This window comes from Neofelis nebulosa, chromosome 16 (assembly GCF_028018385.1).
Source record: "Neofelis nebulosa isolate mNeoNeb1 chromosome 16, mNeoNeb1.pri, whole genome shotgun sequence".
Taxonomy (NCBI): domain Eukaryota; kingdom Metazoa; phylum Chordata; class Mammalia; order Carnivora; family Felidae; genus Neofelis; species Neofelis nebulosa.
Window position 1 is genome coordinate 40,279,158 of NC_080797.1, and position 19,671 is coordinate 40,298,828.

The window sequence follows — 19,671 nt, forward strand, 5'->3', positions numbered from 1 at the left end:
GAATCATAGCTTCGTGCACTTGCTGGGTGACCCGGGGTTAGTCATTTTCCCTCCCTAAGCCTAATTTCCTCAGAAAGCTCAATTTGTATGTCTGAGTGAGTCTCCTGAGCACAGGGGACCCTGGGGCTCCCCCACTCTCTGTGGAGCCAGGCAGAACAGGGGCTCTGAAGCCAGACTGTCTTTGTTCCCAACCTGCCACTTGCCAGTTAAGGGATTTTAGCAAATTTCTTTATCTGTAAACTGGAGAAAACATAGCAACCTCAGAGTGTGAACGATTAAATGAGTTCTGTGAGTGCTTTATGCATTTAGAACAGCTCCTGGCACAGAGTAGGAGCTTGGTAAGTCTCCTGTTGTTGCCTGCATGTACATCTGAACATGTATGGAGGTGTGTGCACATGTGTGAGCAGGTGTGGCCAAAATTGGGCGTCCACGTTGGCATCTCCGTGTGGGTCTTTTTTTTTTTTTTTTTTAACATTTTATTTATTTTTGAGACAGGGAGAGACAGAGCAAACAGGGGAGGGTCAGAGAGAGGGAGACACAGAATCTGAAACAGGCTCCAGGCTCTGAGCTGTCAGCACAGAGCCCGACATGGGGCTCGAACTCACGGACCGAGAGATCATGACCTGAGCTGAAGTCGGCCGCTTAACCGACTGAGCCACCCAGGCGCCCCAGCCGTGCGGGTCTTTATGAAGCTTCCAGCCTCTTGTTTCCTTCTAAGCTGTATTTTTTTAAATTAATTTTTGTAATGTCCACTTATTTTTGAGAGAGCGAGAGAGAGGGAGACAGAGAAAGCAGAGAAAGGGGAAAGGGAGAGAGAGAACCCCAAGCAGACTCCACGCTCAGCCCAGAGCCTGATGCAAGGCTTGATGCTGAAACCGTGAGTTCATGACCTGAGCCAAAATTAAGAGTCGGACGCTCAACCTACTGAGCCACCAGGGCGCCCCTCCATCTGAGGTCTATTGTGTGGACTTCTGAAATATAAACGCCCCCTGCCTGAAGGTCCTCCGGATCTTTTGGGGTCATCCCTGAAGTGAAAGTGACCTCCCTTCTCCACTTCCCAAAGGGCTTTTCATTCCTGCTGTTGATGCCTCAAGAGTCCCCCATTGCCTAAGCAAGGACAGGGGTCCTTTGGGGCCCACCGGTGGAAGGAGAGTCAGTGTGTGTGTGTGTGTGTGTGTGTGTGTGTGTGTGTGTGTGTGTGTTGGGGAGTGGGGAAGGGATGGGACAGAAGAAAGATTTCTCCAACTCATCAGTTGCTTTAAAAGAAAGCCTATATTTAGCCAGGCTTAGAGGGCCTGTAAATATGTATTTTGCAACGCAGACAGCCATAGCTGTGGGAGCTCGAGAGACATGCAGGGAGGTCAAAGAAAAAAATTAACCGGAAGGATTGGGCAATATAGTTGGTCGGCAGCGGATTCGAAGGACTCCAGTGCCTGCTCCAACTGCTAATAATATACATTCCTGTGTTTGGATGGTGGCTTCTGTTTTTCATCTGCTCTCTGGATCTTGTGCAGTGGGTGCCTGAGGAGGAGACCGGCTCTCAGAGTTCCCTTCCTCCATCCGCCTTTGCCTCACCTGCTCTGGGTCAGGGAAGAGAAAATGTTGCCCATGCCAATAGGTACAACCTCCATAGGCCAGCTCTCCCGCCTCCCACCTTCGACCCCTTGTGCCTCGGGTGACCTCGAGGGGACAAATCCTGCCACTTCAGAGCAGTTCTATTTCAGAAAACTCTTCTTTCTTAAAAAAAAGTGTGAAGATATATGTGATATCTATGATATATGAGATATACCATATATGATACGTATGATCTCATACGTATCATATATATGATACATGACGTATATAATTTCAGTTTGAAACGTTTCTTTAGAAATAAGAAAAGTTCAGAGAATCACATAACAAACAGAATTTACAAATGCTAGCCTTGCATCATTTTTGCTTCGGGTTCCTTCACAGAAGAGAACAGAACACGGAAGCTGGTGCTTTCTCTTTCTCCCGGGTCCCCTTGCCCACCCTACCCACCGTCATAAATTTGGGATGCATCCTTTATAGCCCACAAGTTCATTATTTTTCCAAATTGTGAAATATGGAAAATAACATAAAATTGGCTCTTTCAACCCTTTGAAGGGTTCGGTTCAGTAGCGTTGACTACATTCACACTGTCCTGCAACCAACCAACACCACCGTCCATGTCTAGAACTTTCTAGTCCTCCCAGTTGAAACCCTGTACTCATTAAACACCAACTCCCCGTGTCTTCCTCCCCTCGGCCCCTGGCAACCACTGCTCTACTTCCTGTCTGTCTCTATGAATGTGACAACTGTCGGTACCCCATGCAAGTGGAATCACATACAGCATATGTTCCTTTGGGCCTGGCTTGGCACAACATCTTCGAGGCTCCTCCGTGTTGTAGCATGTGATCAGAATTTCCTCGCTTTATTAAGTCTAGCCCGTAATTTGATATTTCCCCTACACATTGATGTCTTCCTAAAGCAGGAGACAGTAACGCTTTTTCCATTATTGGGATGTATATAACCACCCTCCTGTCGTGCGGATCATTTTGTGTCTTTTTCTCATTTGGCGGGACTTTCACAGCGGAGCCACACCGACACGTGTGGCTTCGATTCCTTCACTTTAACTTCTGGTTGTCATGTTGGCAGGGGAATAAGCCACAATTTATTTATCAGTTCCTCTCTACTGAAGGGCGTTTGAGGTGTTTCTGTGTTTCGTCATTATAAACAGGGCTGCAATGAACACCCCGGTACTCGTGTGAGCCCGTCCGGAGAACGTACACCTCGGAACAGAGAGCCGGAGGCGTGGGCAGGCACACTTTCAACTTGTCTGGTTCCGCCCCACTGCTCTCCCCAGCGACGGCTCCACTTTGTGCCCTCGCCACCAACGTTTGTACAAGATGTCCTGTCTGACCACATCCTTGCCAACAGCTGCTCTTGGGAGACTTTTTATTTTTGTCGGTCTGATGGGTGTGAAGCAGTATCTCATCTGAGCCTGCGTCCCCTGCCTACGAAGTCGACACTCTCTCATCCTTGTTGGCCACCTGGGTTCCCTCTGGTGGAATTGCTTCTGACCGTCTCCTTTGCTATCCATTGCACCTTTTTTTTTTTTTTAACGTGTTATTTTATTTTTGAGAGAGAGAGAGTGCACGTGCAAGCGGGGGAGGTGCAGAGAGGTGGGGGAGGGGGTCAGGGGGGACAGAGGATCTGAAGCAGGCTCCATGCCAACAGCAGAGAGCCCGACGCGGGGCTTGAACTCCTGAACCGTGAGGTCGTGACCTGAGCCAAAGGCAGACGCCCAACTGACTGAGCCACCCAGGCGCCCCTGTTGTACCTTTTGATACAAGTTATAGAAAGCCCAACTAGATGTGCTTTAAGCAAAAAAGGAATTTTGTTGTCTCCTTATAGCAAGAAGTCCTAGGGTTGGTTAATTCAGAATCTCAGCTGTGACAGTCAAGGACCAGGTTCTTTCCACCTTTCCACAATATCCTCCTCATCACGGTGGCTTGCCTCTTAGACCAGCCCCTCCTGGTCCCCAAAAGTGGCCTCTGCTCCAGGTGTCGTGTGCAGACAAATGTCCAGAAGGTAGAAGGAAGTGGACGTTTTCTTCCAGAAGCCCCACAGGAGATCTCCCTTCTGGTCTTGGCAGCCAGAATCGCATACATGTCCACCCCTAAGCCAGCCACGGACGGGAGGAACTGAATTATGCTATATGTAGACCGATCGCGGTTCACCTGATGCAGCTGGGGGAAGGCCCAGCCTTCTCAAAAGCCTAGATTCCTGATTCCTGAATCAGACCAGGGTTCCATGAGCAGCGAGGAAGGGAAAGAATGCCATTTGGGGTGGCACTCGAAACGTCTGTGCTTTCCTTATTGGCTTGCAGGAGTTCTTTCTTGGACGCTAACCTTAGCTTGGACACTAACCTTTTGTTTATTATTATTTAAAAAATTCCAGACCCTTTTTATTACATAGCCTATTCCCTCTCACTGAGTCGCAATGCCGCTGACATCATAAATCACGTTCCCACATATGCTTGGATCTGTTTCTGGGCAGTCTCTTCTATTGATCTCTTTGTCTAGCCCGGCACTGATACCACATTGTTTTCATTAATATCGCTTTCAAAGAAGTCTTGGTATCTGTCAGGGGCTTATTCTTTTTCAGAACTGTCTGGCCTCTTGGTCCCCAGCTCTTCCGTATGAATTTTAGAAGAGCCTTGCCTGACTCTGCAAAGTCCTATTGGCGTATTTATTGGACTCGCATCGAATCAGAAGATTAATACGGAGAGAGCTGTTTTCAGGACACTGAGGCTTCTCACCCCTAAATTCAATACATCTCTCCACTTATTCCTCTGATAGCCTAGAGTTTTTATAGTTTTATGGCTCATAGTTTTTCTTCATAAGGATCCGTGCGGTTTTTTCAGGGTTCTGTCCAATTTTAATAGTATCGTTAATAATTTATTTTTTAAAAAATATATTACAGTTTCCAGTAACATTGCGAGTGTCCAGGAACACCGTGGCATTTGGTATTTTAATTGCATCTGGATGTTAATTTTGGTCCAGCAACCTTGTTGATCTCCCTTAAATAGCCCTCATGACGTGCCTGTAGTATCTCTTGGATTTTCTATATAAATAATCATACCATCCGCGAAAAATGTCAGAGAGTTCCTTTCTTTTATTTTCCCGAATCCTTCTATCACTGAGCAGTAGCTTCTAAATCTGACTTCTTCCAGCACTCGGGCTGTGCCAGTGGGCTGGCCCTGGGCAGCTATTGTCTTGCACCGTCAGCTATAAATAAATAAAAGACCCCTTCCTTTCTCCAGAGCTTTATACAGTTTACAAAGCACTTTCGCTTCCATTATCTCATTGGTTCTTATTACCCCCGCTTTCCAGGGAAGGAGTGTCTCCCCTCCGCTCCGTGTCCGTGTCCGGAGAGCTGGCTGGGCAGAATGCTGTGCTGTGAGACTTCTGACTATCCCCTCCCCTTCTCTGTTTCTCCTGTAAGCTAAAAAGTTTGGTCAGGGATGGTCTCTGGGATTCTCAGACTCAGGATTGATTGCCCTGGGCGGTCACAAGGCTTCAAGAAACCTCTTTGAGGGCTGAAGTTCAAGGATAAAGGGCGGATTCTGGGTACCCTTAGGTCCTCAGAATGGTGCCCCCCAATGCCGTGGGCAAAGATAGACGTGCTTGGAAGTCAGAGGGTCGATAACCAATGATGAGGATGGTGGGGAAGAGGGCATTGTGTCCAGTTCCCTGCCTCCATGCGGATTCTCCTCCCCACTTGGAAGAACATCCTCTGGACCCGGAAGGGGAGTACGAGGTAAGGCTCGAGGCCGTCGGCCTCCTCCTGCGTCGCCTCCTCTAGCGTCGCCTCCTCTAGCTGCGGTTCTCAGCCAACACTAGTGACGCGCATCCCCAACCCGGGGCGGGGCGCTCCCGCCCCTCCCCCCGCCCCCCTACCCGACCCCTCCCCCCGCCCCCCTACCCGACCCCTCCCCCCGCCCCCACCAGGCCCTGCTCTGTCCCAACATTGCGCAGGCGCAGGTCCGGGTCGCAGCCGCGAACGCGCCCTCTTGTGGCAGACTGACAGATCACATCCTTTGTTGTGGGCTGGGGGCGGTGAAGAGGAGGGGAGGAAAGATGTGGGTGGAGTCTGGGAGGCAGATGCGACAATCAGATCACAATGATGAGAATCCCTTTCCTTTGTCCCTCGTGACAACAAATAATCCCCGGTTGCAGATACAGAGGAAGAAAATATGGCCTTCAGAAATCAAGAGGCTCACAGAGACAGAGTAGATTGAGAGAGTTGGGGAGATGATGCATTGATTCATTCAATCATTCATTCATTCAGGAAATATTCACTGAGATGGGCAGAGCCAGGGACAAAGGACCAGAGGACTTCAACTGAGACATTGACAGGCGAAGGTCAGGTGGAAAGCTGGGGGAGACAGATGCGGGTGGCACAGGTGGAGACCAGGCTGAGACACTGAGATGCAGAGATGACCCAGAAGGATGCAGTTGCCCCAGAAGGATGCTCCAGTGGGAGGGGGGCCACAGCGGGAGCTCATGAAGGGACAGTATGAAGGTCGGGAGCGATACCAGTCACGGTGGATTGAAGATCAAATATGTTTAAAGCCATAAAGTCATAATTATGCTACTAACGTTTTTTAAAAAAGCTAACGGCCAAAGTTCGAGGGATGCTAGGGAATCAATTCATTATCTTAAAATTGGTAAATACAAGAACAGAATCAAGTATTTATCCCACCTTGCCTTCATACCACTCAGTAACCAAACAGTAAGCGAGGGGCAGTTGCTGGGTCTAGAATTATTCCAGCCAATAAAGGAAGGAGTGATTGAATGGGAATATCACCATTTTGGGGAGGGGGGCGGGGAAAGGCTGATAGATGAGGCACAGAGCATCAGTGGTTGCCCATGCTTCGGGATGGAAGAAGCAATACCACCATCTGTGAAGCGGTCTTGCTAAAGAAAATAGAACCTACGCCTGATCAGGACTCTCAATCCAACTACAATTTGCAGGAAATAACAATGTACAGGAAATACAATTTACAGGAAGTACAGAGGCCAGAGAGACATGTTAAAGAACACCCTAGAGATGCAAATCAGCAAATCCCAGACTGGAAAACTGCACAACAAATGACCTGGTTCCCTCAAGGAAAAAGATAGGGAGAGAGAGAGAGAGAGAGGATTGGATAAGGAACCAATGGATTTAAAGAAATATAAAGGAGACACATTAATCGGTTGCAGTGTGTGTACTTATTCGGATCCTGATTCAAACAAATGCATTTAAAAAAAAAAGGCATTTTTGAGGGATGGAAATCTGAACACTATAGATCTGATTTAAGGAATTATTATTAACTTTAAGGAATACTAAGGCACTAGGTGTAACGATTGTGCTTGTTTAAAAAAGAGTCATTATCTTTCAAAGATACATGCCAAAGTATTGACAGAGGAAATTAGGAGGGAAAGTCGGGTGTCGTATATGTGACGGGAGATTGTCCACGAGCTGCTAACTATTGAAGCTGGGGGATGGGTACGTGGCAGTTCGTTCTTTTATTCTGTAGACTTTGGCTTTGTTTTTGGTTTTGCTTTAGTTTTTTGGGTTTTTTTTTTTAATGTTTATTTTTGAGAGAGACACAGAATCTGAAGCAGGCTCCAGGCTCTGAGCTGTCAGCACAGAGCCCGACGCGGGGCTCGAACTCACGAACCGATCACGATCGGTCATGACCTGAGCCGAAGTCAGTGGCCCAGCCGACTGAGCCACCCGGGGCGGGGGGGGGGGGGGGGGGGACTGTGGACTTCGGTTTTAGGTAAAATTTGAAAAGTAAGAAGTTGAAGGATGTGTGACCCCACTCTCTGTCCGCACCCCCCATCCCCCGCCCAGGCTCCCAAGGAACACAGGTGTTGAGAGTTACAGAGGCAGGTTACCATCCAGATAGCTCTGAGTGGGTGAGGTCCTCTGGTGGGCCACAGGGGACTTCCAGCTGACCCCTGGCACAGTCCCCGGGTCCCCTGGTTTGGAGGCAGAGGGGAGAAGGATCCGTAAGGAAGCTGGCCTCTGTGGGCCTGGCAGCACTGGGTTCGGGCCCTGCTACCTGAAAACAGCGGAGGGTGTGAGTGGGTCGCTCCAAATATAGCAGAGGAGTCACATGGAGCCACGGAGGGGCTGAGGCCTGGGCCGCCAGCCAGTCTCTGGCACCTCTGCCTCCCCCCTCCCCCGCCCAGAGCCCTCTGACTTTTGTGCTTTCTCCAGAACCTTTCTCCCTCGTGCCCTCCATCTCTGAGAAGGCGGACAGGTGCCCAGGTGATTCTGGGACAAAGCCTGCCCTGCCTGAGAGCCTGAGTGCCTGCTGACTCTGGAATTTGGTGGCTCTCCAGGGACGGGTGGGACGGTCAGGTGGAGAGACAGCAAAAAAGACGAGGACTAAGTAAGCTGCCCACGTGCTAGTCATTCCCGCCGGCAGGCCGACACCCTGTCCCTCGGGCCCCGCCACCCTTGCTTGGGGTGTTGGGTATGGCGGTGAGATGCCAGGGCCCTTCATCTCAGGGCCCGGGAGGGGTGCTCACCGAACACAGAGCATTTTGGAACCCTGGCACCTGTGGGTCTCTGCCTCCTCCTCAGGGCAGCTGGGGAGAGTCCCCTCTGTCTGCTCCAAGAAGCCCCCAAAGAGAAGGGCACCCCACCCCCCTTCGCGCCTGGACCAAGATCCTTGGGCGGAGGCAAGAAGGAGGGGGAAGGGTGCCCCACCAGCAAGAGCAGCCGCCGCCACGGGGGTTGAGTAGGGCACTGGGCTGAGTGGTTCACATGTGTTCAGCTGGTCAGGAGTATGGCCTTGGGGAAGCCCAAGTGGCCCTCATGCCTCCCTTTTCGCACCTGAAAATGGGGATGAAAGTAACGCCTCACGGAACTGCTGGGGGAATGGAACGAGTTACTGCCTGGAAATGTCCATAAAGCCTGGAGCAGAGTGGCAGGCGGGGGATTACCTGTCATTACCCACCGGTGGTGTGCAAGCTCCGTGGGGGGCAGGGTGCTGCCCGTCGAGGCTTCCTCTGTGCCTGGCACGCGGTAGGTGCTCTGTACGCATGCGCCAGAGTTCATGATGTTGAGGCTTCCTCACAAGGGCGTCGAGAGGTAAGCAGTGTCCTGGCCAAGTTGTAGTTGCCGGAACAGAGCCTAGAGAGGGCAATTGAGTTTTTCACGCCCCCCCGTCTCCAGCTGAGTGGTCAAGGGGGGGATGTGCGTCCAGGCCTGCAGGCCGCAGTCTGTCTTCCCAGACCTGGGGTACACGCTGGGAGTACTTGGGTCTGGAGACACGGGCTGGGTGAACAGGCACCCGGCTGTTCAGCGTACTCGTAAGGAGGCCGTCACCTAGTCCCCTACACCTGCCTGCACCAGATCCAGGGATACAAAGATAATAAGACTCTGGTCCGCCCCGCGATGCTGTGGACAGGGGCCAAGGGGCCACCCAGCTCAGCCTAGCGGAAGGAGGGGGCAAAGGGAGACTTCAGGGAGGAGAGGAGGCCTGTGCCGAGTCCTTGCGAGGTGATGGAGTGTGCCGGCCGGAGGAGGGCAGGAAGGGAACTCTAAGCTTGTGCAAGGCACTTGGGAGGCTTAGGGGAGTGTGTCAGGGGTGGGGCGAGGCTGTGCAGAAGCCCTGGGGTAGTGTGTGTATGATCGGTAGTGGGGAGAGGAGGGGATTCTGGACAGGAGGGCCAGGTACAGGCAGGGTCTGAAAGCCATCGACAGCCGGACACTCAGGGCAAGGGGGAGCCCTTAGTGTTTTTAGGGGGGAATCAGGTTAGTGGCTTAGAAAACATTCTCTGACCACCTGGAGGGGATCGTTGGAGGGATCCTGTCATGTGAAGAGAGTGTCCACCCCAGGGTCAGTGCCTGCTCTGGGTGGGAATGGGGAGTCCCCCGCCGGCTAGAAGCTGGGGCCAGCTGCTCTGGGACACCTCCCCATTGTCCCTCCCTCTCTCCTCCCCTCCCTCCTCCCCTCCCTCTCTCCTCCCCACCGCTCCTGTCTCTGTCACTCACGGGGGCTGGGCAGGCTGGGGCAGCCATGGCAGCAGCAGTAATCTGGATTCTTCTCCTTGTGGGCAAGTTGGGGCCTTCTTCTGGGAGGAGGCCCAGGATGAAGGGACAGGATTTAGGGGTGGAGAGGCGAAAGTACAGAGGTCCCTCAGGGGAGGAGTCTGGGGGCAGGAGCCAGAAGGACTTTGGGGTGTTAATGCTGTGTCCGGTGGGAGGTCTAGGGAAATGGGGCTGGGAGCAGGGCTCCGGGAAGTGGGGGGCCGGGAGCTCTGAAGGGTGGGGTGCCCTAGGCCGAGGTGGGCCTGACGGCACAGGCCCGGAGCGTCGTGGGCCCTTTAATGGGCTGGCTGGTCTGCCTTCTTTCTAGGCCCAGGCTAAATTTGGCCGTGAGGGTGGGGGGGCCCGCTGGGGCAAATACTCTCCCTGGGGCACAGGATCCTACTGGCTCAGCTTTTCCTGGCCTCTCCTGTGGGTCCCTCTCCCGGTGTATGCGGGGAAAGGGGAGAGGGTTCCAGAATGGCTACCCACCTCCTCCAAAATTTCCTTCCCTCTCCCCCTCCCCTCCAGCCTCCCAGACACCCAGCATTCTTAAGGGTTCTTTTCCAAGTGCCTTTAACACACATACACCACCCCCCCATCTCACACCCCTCTCAGGCCGACAGCAGTCCCCGCCCACTGTGACTCCTCCAAGGAAGCCTAAAATGAGTGGGGGAGGGGGCTCCCACGAACCCAAACCAACAAAGGTCTAGGACTTGTCACAGCCAGGCCCCACCCTGTCCTTTCCTGAGAGCCCCCCCCCCCCCACTGCCCCGCCACCACCACTTCTGTCTCTTAGGGGCACCAGGAGCTTATCCCCTGCCTGGTACTAAGGCTGATGCGTGTGTTTGGGGGTTCTGGGGTCCCCACAGGTCCCTTGGCAGGGCTGGGGGACACGGAGGCCCAGCAGACCACCTTGCAGCCTCTTGTGGGCCGCGTCTTTGTCCACACCTTGGACCAGGAAACCTTCCCCAGTCTTTCTGAGCACGTTGGTGAGAGGGGCCCCAGGGGCGTTGGGCGGAAGGCTGGGGACTGGCCAGGGGCTGGCGAAGGCTCCGGTCATTTCTCCAATCTCCTCCCTTTCACCAGATGTCCCACCCACCGTCCCTATCACCTACCACGCCCACCTCCAGGGACACCCAGACCTGCCTCGGTGGCTCCGTTACACCCAGCGCAGCCCCCACCACCCTGGCTTCCTCTACGGCACCCCCACCCCAGAAGATCGTGGGCGCCAGGTCATCGAGGTACCAGCAGGGACCCCAGTGGCTGGGTCCCATGTGGGCATTCGTTCATGTCCATTTACATAATTTAGATGCCTCTTAGGTGAGGGCGTCTCTGTCCTCTCCACATGTCTTGTCCCCTAACCCCATCCCTCAGCCCTCTTCCCCATCCCCTCCCCCTGCCAGGTCATAGCGTACAATCGGGACAGCTTTGACACCACCTGGCAGAGGCTGGTGCTGTTGATTGGAGACCCAGAAGGTACCACCAGCCATACCCCTGCCCCACTCCCACCCACCAAGCCTGTCTCGGGGGATTTCCCTTGGAAGGAGGGAGGGGGTGTGAAGGGGACACTTGGGCGTGGTGGGAGCTGGGCATCATGGGAGGGCTCTAGAGTTGTAGAAACTGGATGTTCTGCTGACAGTGTGTGGGGCCTTGGGCAAGTCGTTGAGGCCACAGGGAGGGCATTTGGGGCTTGTGATGCATGGGGATTTAGGGAGGAAGGGAGGAGTCAGGGGGCATGGGGAAGGGCTTGAGTGTGGGTGGCGGGGTGGGGGGGAAGGCTCGGGAAGGATCCATGCAGAACTGGGTGCCAACCTGGCATTTCCAGGCCCCCTGCTGCCTTACCAGGCTGAGTTCCTGGTTCGAAGCCACGATGTGGAGGAAGTGCTGCCCTCGACGCCCGCCAGTCGCTTCCTCACAGCCTTGGGAGGGCTCTGGGAGTCAGGGGAGCTCCAGCTACTCAACGTTACCTCTGCCTTGGACCGTGGGGGTCGCGTCCCCCTTCCCATTGAGGGTCGCAAGGAAGGGTAAGCGTGCAATCCAGGAGGGCCACCTGGAGGAGGAGCCCAAACCTTAGTTACCCCAAACGGCGCACTCCCTGGTACCCTACGAGGACGTAAACGATCCAGCTATCCAAAGACATTCGTGGGAGTGTAAGGCCCCCTAGAAGGATGTGGAGCTACGTACTCTCACCCATAACCCAGGTCTCAAGGTGGCCCCGCAACCCTCAAACCTCCAGTGCCCAGTGTACATCCCCTCCCCAATTTGTTAACCGTGGCTTCTATCTGGGCCCAGGGTTTACATCAAGGTGGGCTCGGCCTCACCCTTCTCCACCTGCCTGAAGGTGGTGGCATCTCCCGACAGCCGTGCTCGTTGTGCCCAGGGCCAGCCTCCGCTTCTGTCCTGCTACGACACCTTGGCACCTCACTTTCGTGTGGACTGGTGCAATGTGTCCTTGGTGAGGAGGGACCCTGGCTCTGGGGATGGGGATGGGGCATGCCCCCCATCACAGTCTCCCCCCTACCCTTCTTCCCCACCCCATCTCTCTGTTCCTGTTTCTTTCTCTGAGTAGACACTGCGCGCAACAGCCCCCCCCCCCCGCCCCCTCCCCCACCCCGCCGCGCTCGAATGCGCGCGCTCCGAAGTTCCACCTCATCCCACGAGAGGGCGACAGAGTCCATAATCCAGGAAAGGCATCTCCTGGCTCCAGTAGTCCCAATAGTTGGAACCTTCACTCCCGTAGAGCAATTCCAGCACCCTTTCCCCACAAGGGTACTCTTTGGGACAGCTCTGTCTGCTTCCTTCCAAGGTGTCCAAATCTGCCTGGGATAGTTTCCAGATAGTTTCCACCTCCAAGTTATAAACCAAAGATGCTCGCTACTGCCCTTTGGGGTATTGAACAGAATTATCTAGGGTTCCTAGAGACCCCGGCTCCCCGGGCTGGGAACCCCTGGAATACTCTGTCCCTGTGAACTGACCGACAGTGCGGCCAAAGACTGATAATCAACAACTCTGAGCACTTGCAGTGTGCTAGGCACTATCCAATCAACATGTCTTACCCTCCCCACCACCCCAGAGACAGGTACCACTATTAGCATTCTGACTTTGCAGGGGAAGAAACTGAGGCAGCTGGAGGTAAGTCATCCAGCATAGCATTTGTCTGAATCAGGATCCGAACCCAGGCGGGAGGACCCTAGAGGTGTGCTCTAACCACTGTATGGACCTGCCTCTCCTAGATTTTCTGTCTTGGTTCTTATTCCAGTGCTTGTCCTGCTAGGTCAAGCTGGGGGAGGCAGGCATGGGGGCACCCCTGCCCTGTCCCTGTGGGGTCTCTGTGTCTAGCCAACTGGGTTCTCTGAGCAGGTGGATAAGTCAGTGCCAGAGCCTGCAGATGACGCGCCCACCCCAGGCGATGGGATTCTGGAACATGACCCGTTCTTCTGCCCACCCACTGAGGCCACGGCCCGAGACTTCGTCACTGATGCGCTGGTCACCCTCCTGGTGCCACTGTTGGTGGCTTTGCTACTCACCCTGCTGCTGGCCTACATCATGTGCTGCCGGCGGGAGGGACGGTGAGTGTGGGGGACAGAGGGCAGGGAGGGCACTGTGGCTGCCCAGGCACGCAGGCCTCTCAGGGAGCCTCATCCAGGAAAGGAGTGGGGACCTCTTGCCTGGCCTGGAACCAGGAGAGGCTTATGGGTAATAACTAATCCCTTCCCTTGCTTTCCCACAGGCTGAAGAGAGACCTGGCCACCTCTGAGTGAGTAGGGGAAAACAGGGGGTTGGGTGGGAGCCCCCCTAGACTGTTGGGGTGGACCCTCTAACCTCCATGAGCAGCACAGACAAGCCAGATTGCTCTGGGATGGTGGGGTCCGCCCCTGGCCTCTGAGCTCCAGTTCTGGGCTGACTGGTTGCTGGGCTTGACCTTTCCTGACCCAGCCTTCTCATTTCCTGGTCTCCACGGAAGACTTTAACCTGGGATGGGCAAGGGTGGGGAGCCAGCCAGGTCTGGGGGCTCGCTGCCACCCTGGGGGGGTTGAGAAGCAACCTAAGAGGCTGCGCGCGCGCGCGCACGCACACACACACACACACACACACACACACGCACACAGACACTCTCACACCATATATGGTTCCAGGCTGGGTTCTGTCACACAATTACCATGACACTCTCTGGCCCTGGTTTCTCCACCTGGAACATCACTGATGTTGTCATTGAACTAGCTAATGTCTGTGGATGCTTTCAATTCCCCCAGCCCTTCCCAAATCCGTCTCACCCTTATTTTGCCCAGGTGCCCGCTCCCCACGGCCTTACCCTCCTCTGTTCCTAGCCTTCTTCCCCTCCCACCCCCTTGAGCCCCAAAGATTCCAGGAGGCAGATGTGAAATAAGTTAGGCTCCTTTTATTTCCACTGCACTGAGCCTTTGGCGGGCCTGGCACCCCTGCTTGCTTGCCTGGCCTGCCTAGTTAATTGTGGCGACATCTGGCCACCCTGCGAACCCCCTTGTTTAGTCGCTTGTGCCCCTTCTGGGAGCCTGCTTGCAACCTGCGCTGCCCAGGCTGGCGTTGCCCGGATCGGTGCTGCCCAGACCTGCGCTGCCCAGACCGGCGCTGCCCAGACCGGCGCTGCCCAGACCGGCGCTGCCCAGACTGGCGCCGGCTCTGGGACCTGCCCTTGACCTTGGAGGCATACTTGTTGCCAATGCGGAAGGAGCCCAAGGCCCCCTTGCCGGTCACCTGCTTGAGCATGCCTTTGTCCACCAGCCCCTTGACCGCTCGCTTGAAGTGCCAGGCATTTCGGGTCATGTTGTAGCCTGCGGTGGCCACAGCCTTCTTCAGCGTGGCCAGCGTCACGTGTCTGTGCGCCCCCTTGTGGGCCACAACCCCCAGGATCACCTTGGATATGCTGGGTTTCTGGCGGACTTTGGGGCTGGCTGGGCACCCAGTCTCACTCTCGCTAGAAGTTCCGGATGGGCTGGCCTGCCGGCCCGCACCCTGCAGAGCGTTCGAGGCCAAGGGTGGAGATGCGGGCGGCAGTGAAGTGTTTTTCTGCATCTCTCCCTGGGGCGGGTGAAGGGAACTAGGCGCAAGGACCTCCAGGGTAGTGGCCGGAAGTCTCCCCTCGGTCTCTCCTCGGTGGGTGAGGTGAGTCTCTGCTCCTGGTTCCCTCAGAGGCTTCCGCCCGCAGAGGGCTCCGGCCCAAGCCTTCCCCTGGGTGGCCAGAAGGAGGACAAAGGATGATCACCCACGGCTGGCCTCACAGACTTGTGCCTCAGGTGCAGGAGGCAGCAAGGTTATCTCTGTGGTGACCTCAGGGGGACATTGTGAGGTCACCAGAATCCTGTGAGGGTCACAATAGTCCCATCGTTCCCTCCTGGGAGGTGCAGACGGGAACTGCCAGATAGTGTGGGCATCTGACAAGCCAGGTACCCCGGGAAGAAGGGCTGAGGTGTGGGGCCTCCCATCCGCATGCGTGTTTTGAAACGAATGTGCCAGCTGATTTCAGGGTGTTCTGAGACCCTGGTTTCCAACCCACCATTTTGACCCCACCATCGCAACCCATTGGGTTGAGGAATAGAAACAGTTTTAGAATCAGAATTATACCAACATTTGTGAATTTTCTTTAAGTTTATTTATTTATTTTGAGAGGAGGGGAGGGGCAGGGAGAGAAGGAGAGAGAATCCCCAGCAGGCTCTGTGCTGTCAGCGCAGAGCCCTACGCGGGGTTCAAACTCACAAACCATGAGATCATGACCTGAGTTGAAATCGAGAGTCAGACGCTTAACCAGCTGAGCCACCCAGGTGCCCCATCAACCGTTGTGAATTCTTATGGGGAAAATATTTTCCAGAGTGAACAGAAACGTACTTCTTCAACTTACTTAGGTCGATTTGATTCCTTGGTCATCTTTGACCACAAAGCAATGGAAAGCCTCTGCTTTTTTTTTTTTTTTTCTTATTCTCATTTTTATTTGATAGAATTTTTTCCCATAGAGGTGGAGGATTTTCCATGTACGTTTTTCAAGGAAGATTTCATTCTTCCATTTTTTTTGGCCATGCCCAATTTGATCACTCACATCTTCTGCCATTGTGGAAATTCTCTTCTGACCAGATATTTCCACCAGCGGCCAGCTTTCCTGGGTCAGTGTTGTAGCTCCGAAGGTATCAGAAAATCTTCATCAAGTTTGAATCAATCCCCAGGTTTACCAGGTGCCATATTAGCCCTTGTTGGTTTGGATCTTGCGTCGATTTATTTCCACAAATTCAATTCTTGTTTTTGCTTGTTCAATGTCTACCATTTTTTCAAAAGTTTTTTGAAACTACCTTTTTTTTTTTTTTCAAACCGCAAATTGTGATTCTGCGGTCCGTATCAGATTTTGCTGGCCAGAAAGCCGTCCAGCCGGACCCTCTCGTGTGGTCTGTGCGCCAGAGACAGGGCTCGAGCGTTGCGTGTTGGTAGTGGGCCGTGTGTGTGTGTGTGTGTGTGTGTGTGTGCATGTGTAGGAATGCCTGCCCCTTCGTTCGTCTGTCCAAGTGCTGATGTGGAAGGACTGTGGGAGAAGGCGGTGCGGGTCTGGCTTCTCCTCCTGCTCTGGAAAAACATCCCCCAGAACATTTTCCACCTGTGTGTGTTGCCAGAGTAATGAGACCCAGATGTGGGGCTGGGGGCAGGGAGGGGGCCCGTTAACTCAGGCCCTTCTCCTACCCAGGGCATTACCTGCCCAGCTGCCTCCAGCCCTAAGCATCCACATGTTTCTCACTTCCTTTCTCCCTCAGCCTCCCCTTGCCTGGGAATGGAAAATTGTGTTTTGGACAACTCTGCTTGCCAAATTCCAGACTCAAGAGCTCATCTGGATCCTACCCTGGCCTTCTAGGGTGACCCCACCCCCTCCCGCCAACCAGACGGGACTTGGTCCTACTCCCCCACCCCCGAGGAGGAGTGTGGCCCGTTCGGCGTGAAGCTAGAGAGTCTGACCTGTCGTCTCATCTGTCAGGTTCTAGCCGGAGTCTAGCTGGAGTCTAGCTCAGTCCACTAACAGACTTGGACAGGGGTGGGGGTCATTGCCCCTTCCCCATTTGATCAGTAGCCCAGAGGCAAGTAGGGTAGCTTCCGCCCTGCCTAGGGCCCCAGCCCTTTATTGTTTGTGATGAAAGGTTCGTGCTGTCTCACCTGGCAACCAGTAGTCTGGGAAAATATCTCCAAGCTGGACTCACAAATGTGGGTGGGTTCGCGGAAAGGGGCTTGGAAACATCCCTTTACTGGAGGCTAAGCACAGCAGTGGGCCCGCTATAACAAACCAACATTGATAATTATGATAGCAACAGCAAGCTCCCTGTAATATTAGCTGCCGCTTGCCGTGATGCTGACCAGGAGAGATTTGTTTTCCCTGCATTAACTCATTTAATTTGTACAGCAACCGCATTACAGTCGGGGAAATCGTGGCACAGAGAAGTTAAGTGACGTGCATAAGGTCACACAGCCAGTAAGGAGTAGAACTCACATTCGAACCCAAAGCAAGTCTTCGTGCTAGGTTACATTGTGCGACCCTCCTTCTCAGAGTGAACTCAAGCTTGCCCCAGACAGCGGAAAGCAAGCTCATGAGACTTGTCAGATGAGAACGAGGCTGAGCCTTCTGGGAAGAAACTGAGTTCAGGAAGGACGCGGGGATTCCAGGCCCATTGAGCCCGGGGCTTGGTGCAGGCCTCAAGGAGCCTTGGTCTGAAATAAAGACAGAAAGAAGAGATTCCGTGTCCAGAGCTAGTTGGTGCTGGGGGCAGACTGGAGCAGGTTGGGAGGGGTCAAGGTACAAAGGCAGGGGAGGCTAGATGGGAGGAGCCAGAAGATGAGACTGTCAAGGCCAGGCAGGAGAGAGCGTGAGCAAAAGTGGGAGGTGGGAAGAGAGAGGGGGTAGGTTTGCCAGACTAAGGGATGAGGCGGGGAGGGCTGGACGGTCAGTGGTAGGAGAGAGTATTAGGGGAGGGAGCTGAGTGCTGGAAGGGTCCTACAGGGTCATCAGTATATAAAGCCCAGCAGACACCGGCCTCTGGAAATAATATATCCACCGTGGGTGTCTCTTCATGTCTTAGCATCCCGGAAGCTCTTCCCATGCTCCAGGCACTTTTCTAAAAACACTTTTCTCCCCTAATTCCTGCTACAGCGCTAGAAGGTAGTCCTATTATTATCCCCATTTTACAGCTGGGGAAACTGAGGTGCAGAGTGGTTAAGCAACTTGCCAGGGACACAGAGCTTTGAATCCAGGCCGTCTGCAGCCACGGCTTCTGCTCCCATTACCGGCCACTGAGCTGTCGCCGAAGACCTTCCAGTTTGTCCTCCCCTCACCCGTCGTGTGTGCGAGCTTCCCCCTACATACCAGGTGGGGGAGGTGGCAGGGGGGCTCGCAGCCAGTGGCGCGCTGCACCTCACCGGGGTTGACTCCCGGGGCTGATGACTCTGCCGGCTCTGTGCCCCCAGCATCCAGATGGTCCACCACTGCACGATCCGCGGGAACACGGAGGAGCTAAGACAGATGGCCTCCAGCCGTGAGGTGCCCCGGCCGCTTTCCACGCTGCCCATGTTCAACGTGCGCACGGGCGAGCGGCTGCCCCCCCGGGTGGACAGCGCCCAGGTGCCCCTCATCCTGGACCAGCACTGAGGGCACAGCCAGGTGGGTCTGGGTGGGCGGTGCCAGCCTCATTTTGGGGAACAAGGTGGCTTCTGTCTCAAGGCTGGGGCAGACGGTGGGGAGGCTGAGGTCCAGGGAAGGGGCACACAGACCTGCCCACTCCTCTGAGGTACCGGTGGGGGTTGCTCGGCAGGGCCAGGGCCGTGCCCCCCAGGGCCAAACACTCGGGGTCAGAGGTCTGGGGTGGCCAGGAGGCCAGGAGGACCAGGGCCTGGGCCTCACGGCCCCTCATCCCTTCCCTCTGCTGTTCCAGGTCCAGAGCCTCATCCTCCTTTCTCCCCCCGTGCACAGAGCAGCCGACTCACAGCCACATCCTTCCTCCTGATTCCGGCTCCCGGCCTCATGGCCCCCAGGCTTGGAACAAGCAGAGAGACGCAGTGGGGGAGGTGAGGGTGTCTGGGGTCAAGACCCCCAGAATAAATAGCTGCCGCTCTCCTCGCCTATTGCCACCAGCACCTTCTTCTCAGCAGCCTCCCGCCAGCACTCGCTGCCTCAGTTTCCCTTTCTGCCTCCTGGGAGCCCTCAGAGTCAGCCAGGGGCTGCCAGCCTGCCCTTTGGACTCTTGGCGTTTTGCTGTTTTCTCGCCTTCTCTGGAAGAAAGAGGGAGGGACCTGCTACCTGTGGCCCTGGTCTGAGTCCTCACGTGAACCTGATAGTGATGCATCATTATCCCCATTATATAGATGAGGAAACTGAGGCCCAGGGAGAGTAAGCAACTTGCCCAAGGTCACAGAGCAAGCACGTGGCAGAGTTTGGATTAGGACCTGGTATGTCCATCTCTACCCTGCCTTCTGGAGGGCTGAAGGGTTCTGGAAGCAAGAGGCTCTTACCTGTCAAGATCCCCTAGGGGAAGAGCCCCTTTGTAACGCATGCTGCCAGCGAACCCAGTCTGTATGTGGAGAGAAGGGGTTGAGCTACAGGACCCCGAATGCCCGGGCTCAATGACCCCCTTCCTAGTGGGCTTTTCCAGGGACCGAGGTCCAGAGGACACGGCACGACCTGGAACCCTTGAGCTGAGCGTCACCAGCTTGGCCCTGCAGAGCTCGGCTGGCTAGGAAGAGGCTCGAGCTGGTTTTTCCCAGGTGGCTACAACCTGGCCGGGCCACCGTGCCCCTGCCCACTGCCATCGTGAGCCTACATCCAGGCTCGCATCTGACCACTCCCTTTCGAGGATGAGCCAGAGACTAGACCTGAGGGGGGGCCCAGATAAAGGAGGGATGGCAGAGGGGCAAGGACTTGTGACCTAGGTCCCAGGCCCCTGGCTCCAGGTGGCATCTCCCAGAAAATCCAAACAAGGGCAAGACATCGGCCACGGTGGCCTCTAAATCCCACCAGGCCTGGGATCTACCCATTATCCTGGAGCTGACTCTTAATCATCCCTCTCGCTCCCTGAAGGG

The 19,671-nt window shown here is 54.8% G+C and overlaps 2 protein-coding genes and 1 long non-coding RNA gene across 3 annotated transcripts; 1 reads left to right on the forward strand and 2 right to left on the reverse strand.

Moving 5' to 3' along the window:
* Nucleotides 1–1,253: 1,253 nt before the first annotated feature.
* On the reverse strand, nt 1,254–10,074 carry LOC131497093 (uncharacterized). The gene is made up of 4 exons (XR_009254765.1): nt 9,562–10,074; nt 8,522–8,697; nt 7,452–7,618; nt 1,254–1,580 (listed from the first exon to the last, which is right to left on the reverse strand). It is a non-coding gene; the product is annotated as an uncharacterized LOC131497093 (long non-coding RNA).
* Nucleotides 9,572–18,712, forward strand: SGCA (sarcoglycan alpha). Its single transcript, XM_058703056.1, has 10 exons — nt 9,572–9,623; nt 10,467–10,586; nt 10,684–10,838; nt 11,001–11,073; nt 11,423–11,621; nt 11,890–12,052; nt 12,958–13,166; nt 13,328–13,354; nt 18,064–18,256; nt 18,528–18,712. The coding sequence occupies exons 1-9, from the start codon at nt 9,587–9,589 to the stop codon at nt 18,242–18,244; spliced, it is 1,164 nt and encodes a 387-aa protein (XP_058559039.1). The 5' UTR covers nt 9,572–9,586; the 3' UTR covers nt 18,245–18,256; nt 18,528–18,712.
* Nucleotides 13,977–14,865, reverse strand: LOC131497092 (spermatid-specific linker histone H1-like protein). Its single transcript, XM_058703057.1, has 2 exons — nt 14,216–14,865; nt 13,977–14,185 (listed from the first exon to the last, which is right to left on the reverse strand). The coding sequence occupies exons 1-2, from the start codon at nt 14,647–14,649 to the stop codon at nt 14,062–14,064; spliced, it is 558 nt and encodes a 185-aa protein (XP_058559040.1). The 5' UTR covers nt 14,650–14,865; the 3' UTR covers nt 13,977–14,061.
* Nucleotides 18,713–19,671: the final 959 nt, after the last annotated feature.

Excerpts from the sequence above, each read along its gene's own strand:
- SGCA (XM_058703056.1), top strand. The coding sequence starts at position 9,587 with ATGGCAGCAGCAGTAATCTGGATTCTTCTCCTTGTGG. Across the intron at positions 10,839-11,000 it reads GTGGGCGCCAGGTCATCGAG|GTCATAGCGTACAATCGGGA; the intron begins GTACCAGCAGGG and ends TCCCCCTGCCAG. Across the intron at positions 11,074-11,422 it reads GTTGATTGGAGACCCAGAAG|GCCCCCTGCTGCCTTACCAG; the intron begins GTACCACCAGCC and ends TGGCATTTCCAG.
- LOC131497092 (XM_058703057.1), bottom strand. The coding sequence starts at position 14,649 with ATGCAGAAAAACACTTCACTGCCGCCCGCATCTCCACCCTTGGCCTCG. Across the intron at positions 14,186-14,215 it reads CGCCGGTCTGGGCAGCGCCG|GTCTGGGCAGCACCGATCCG; the intron begins GTCTGGGCAGCG and ends TGGGCAGCGCAG.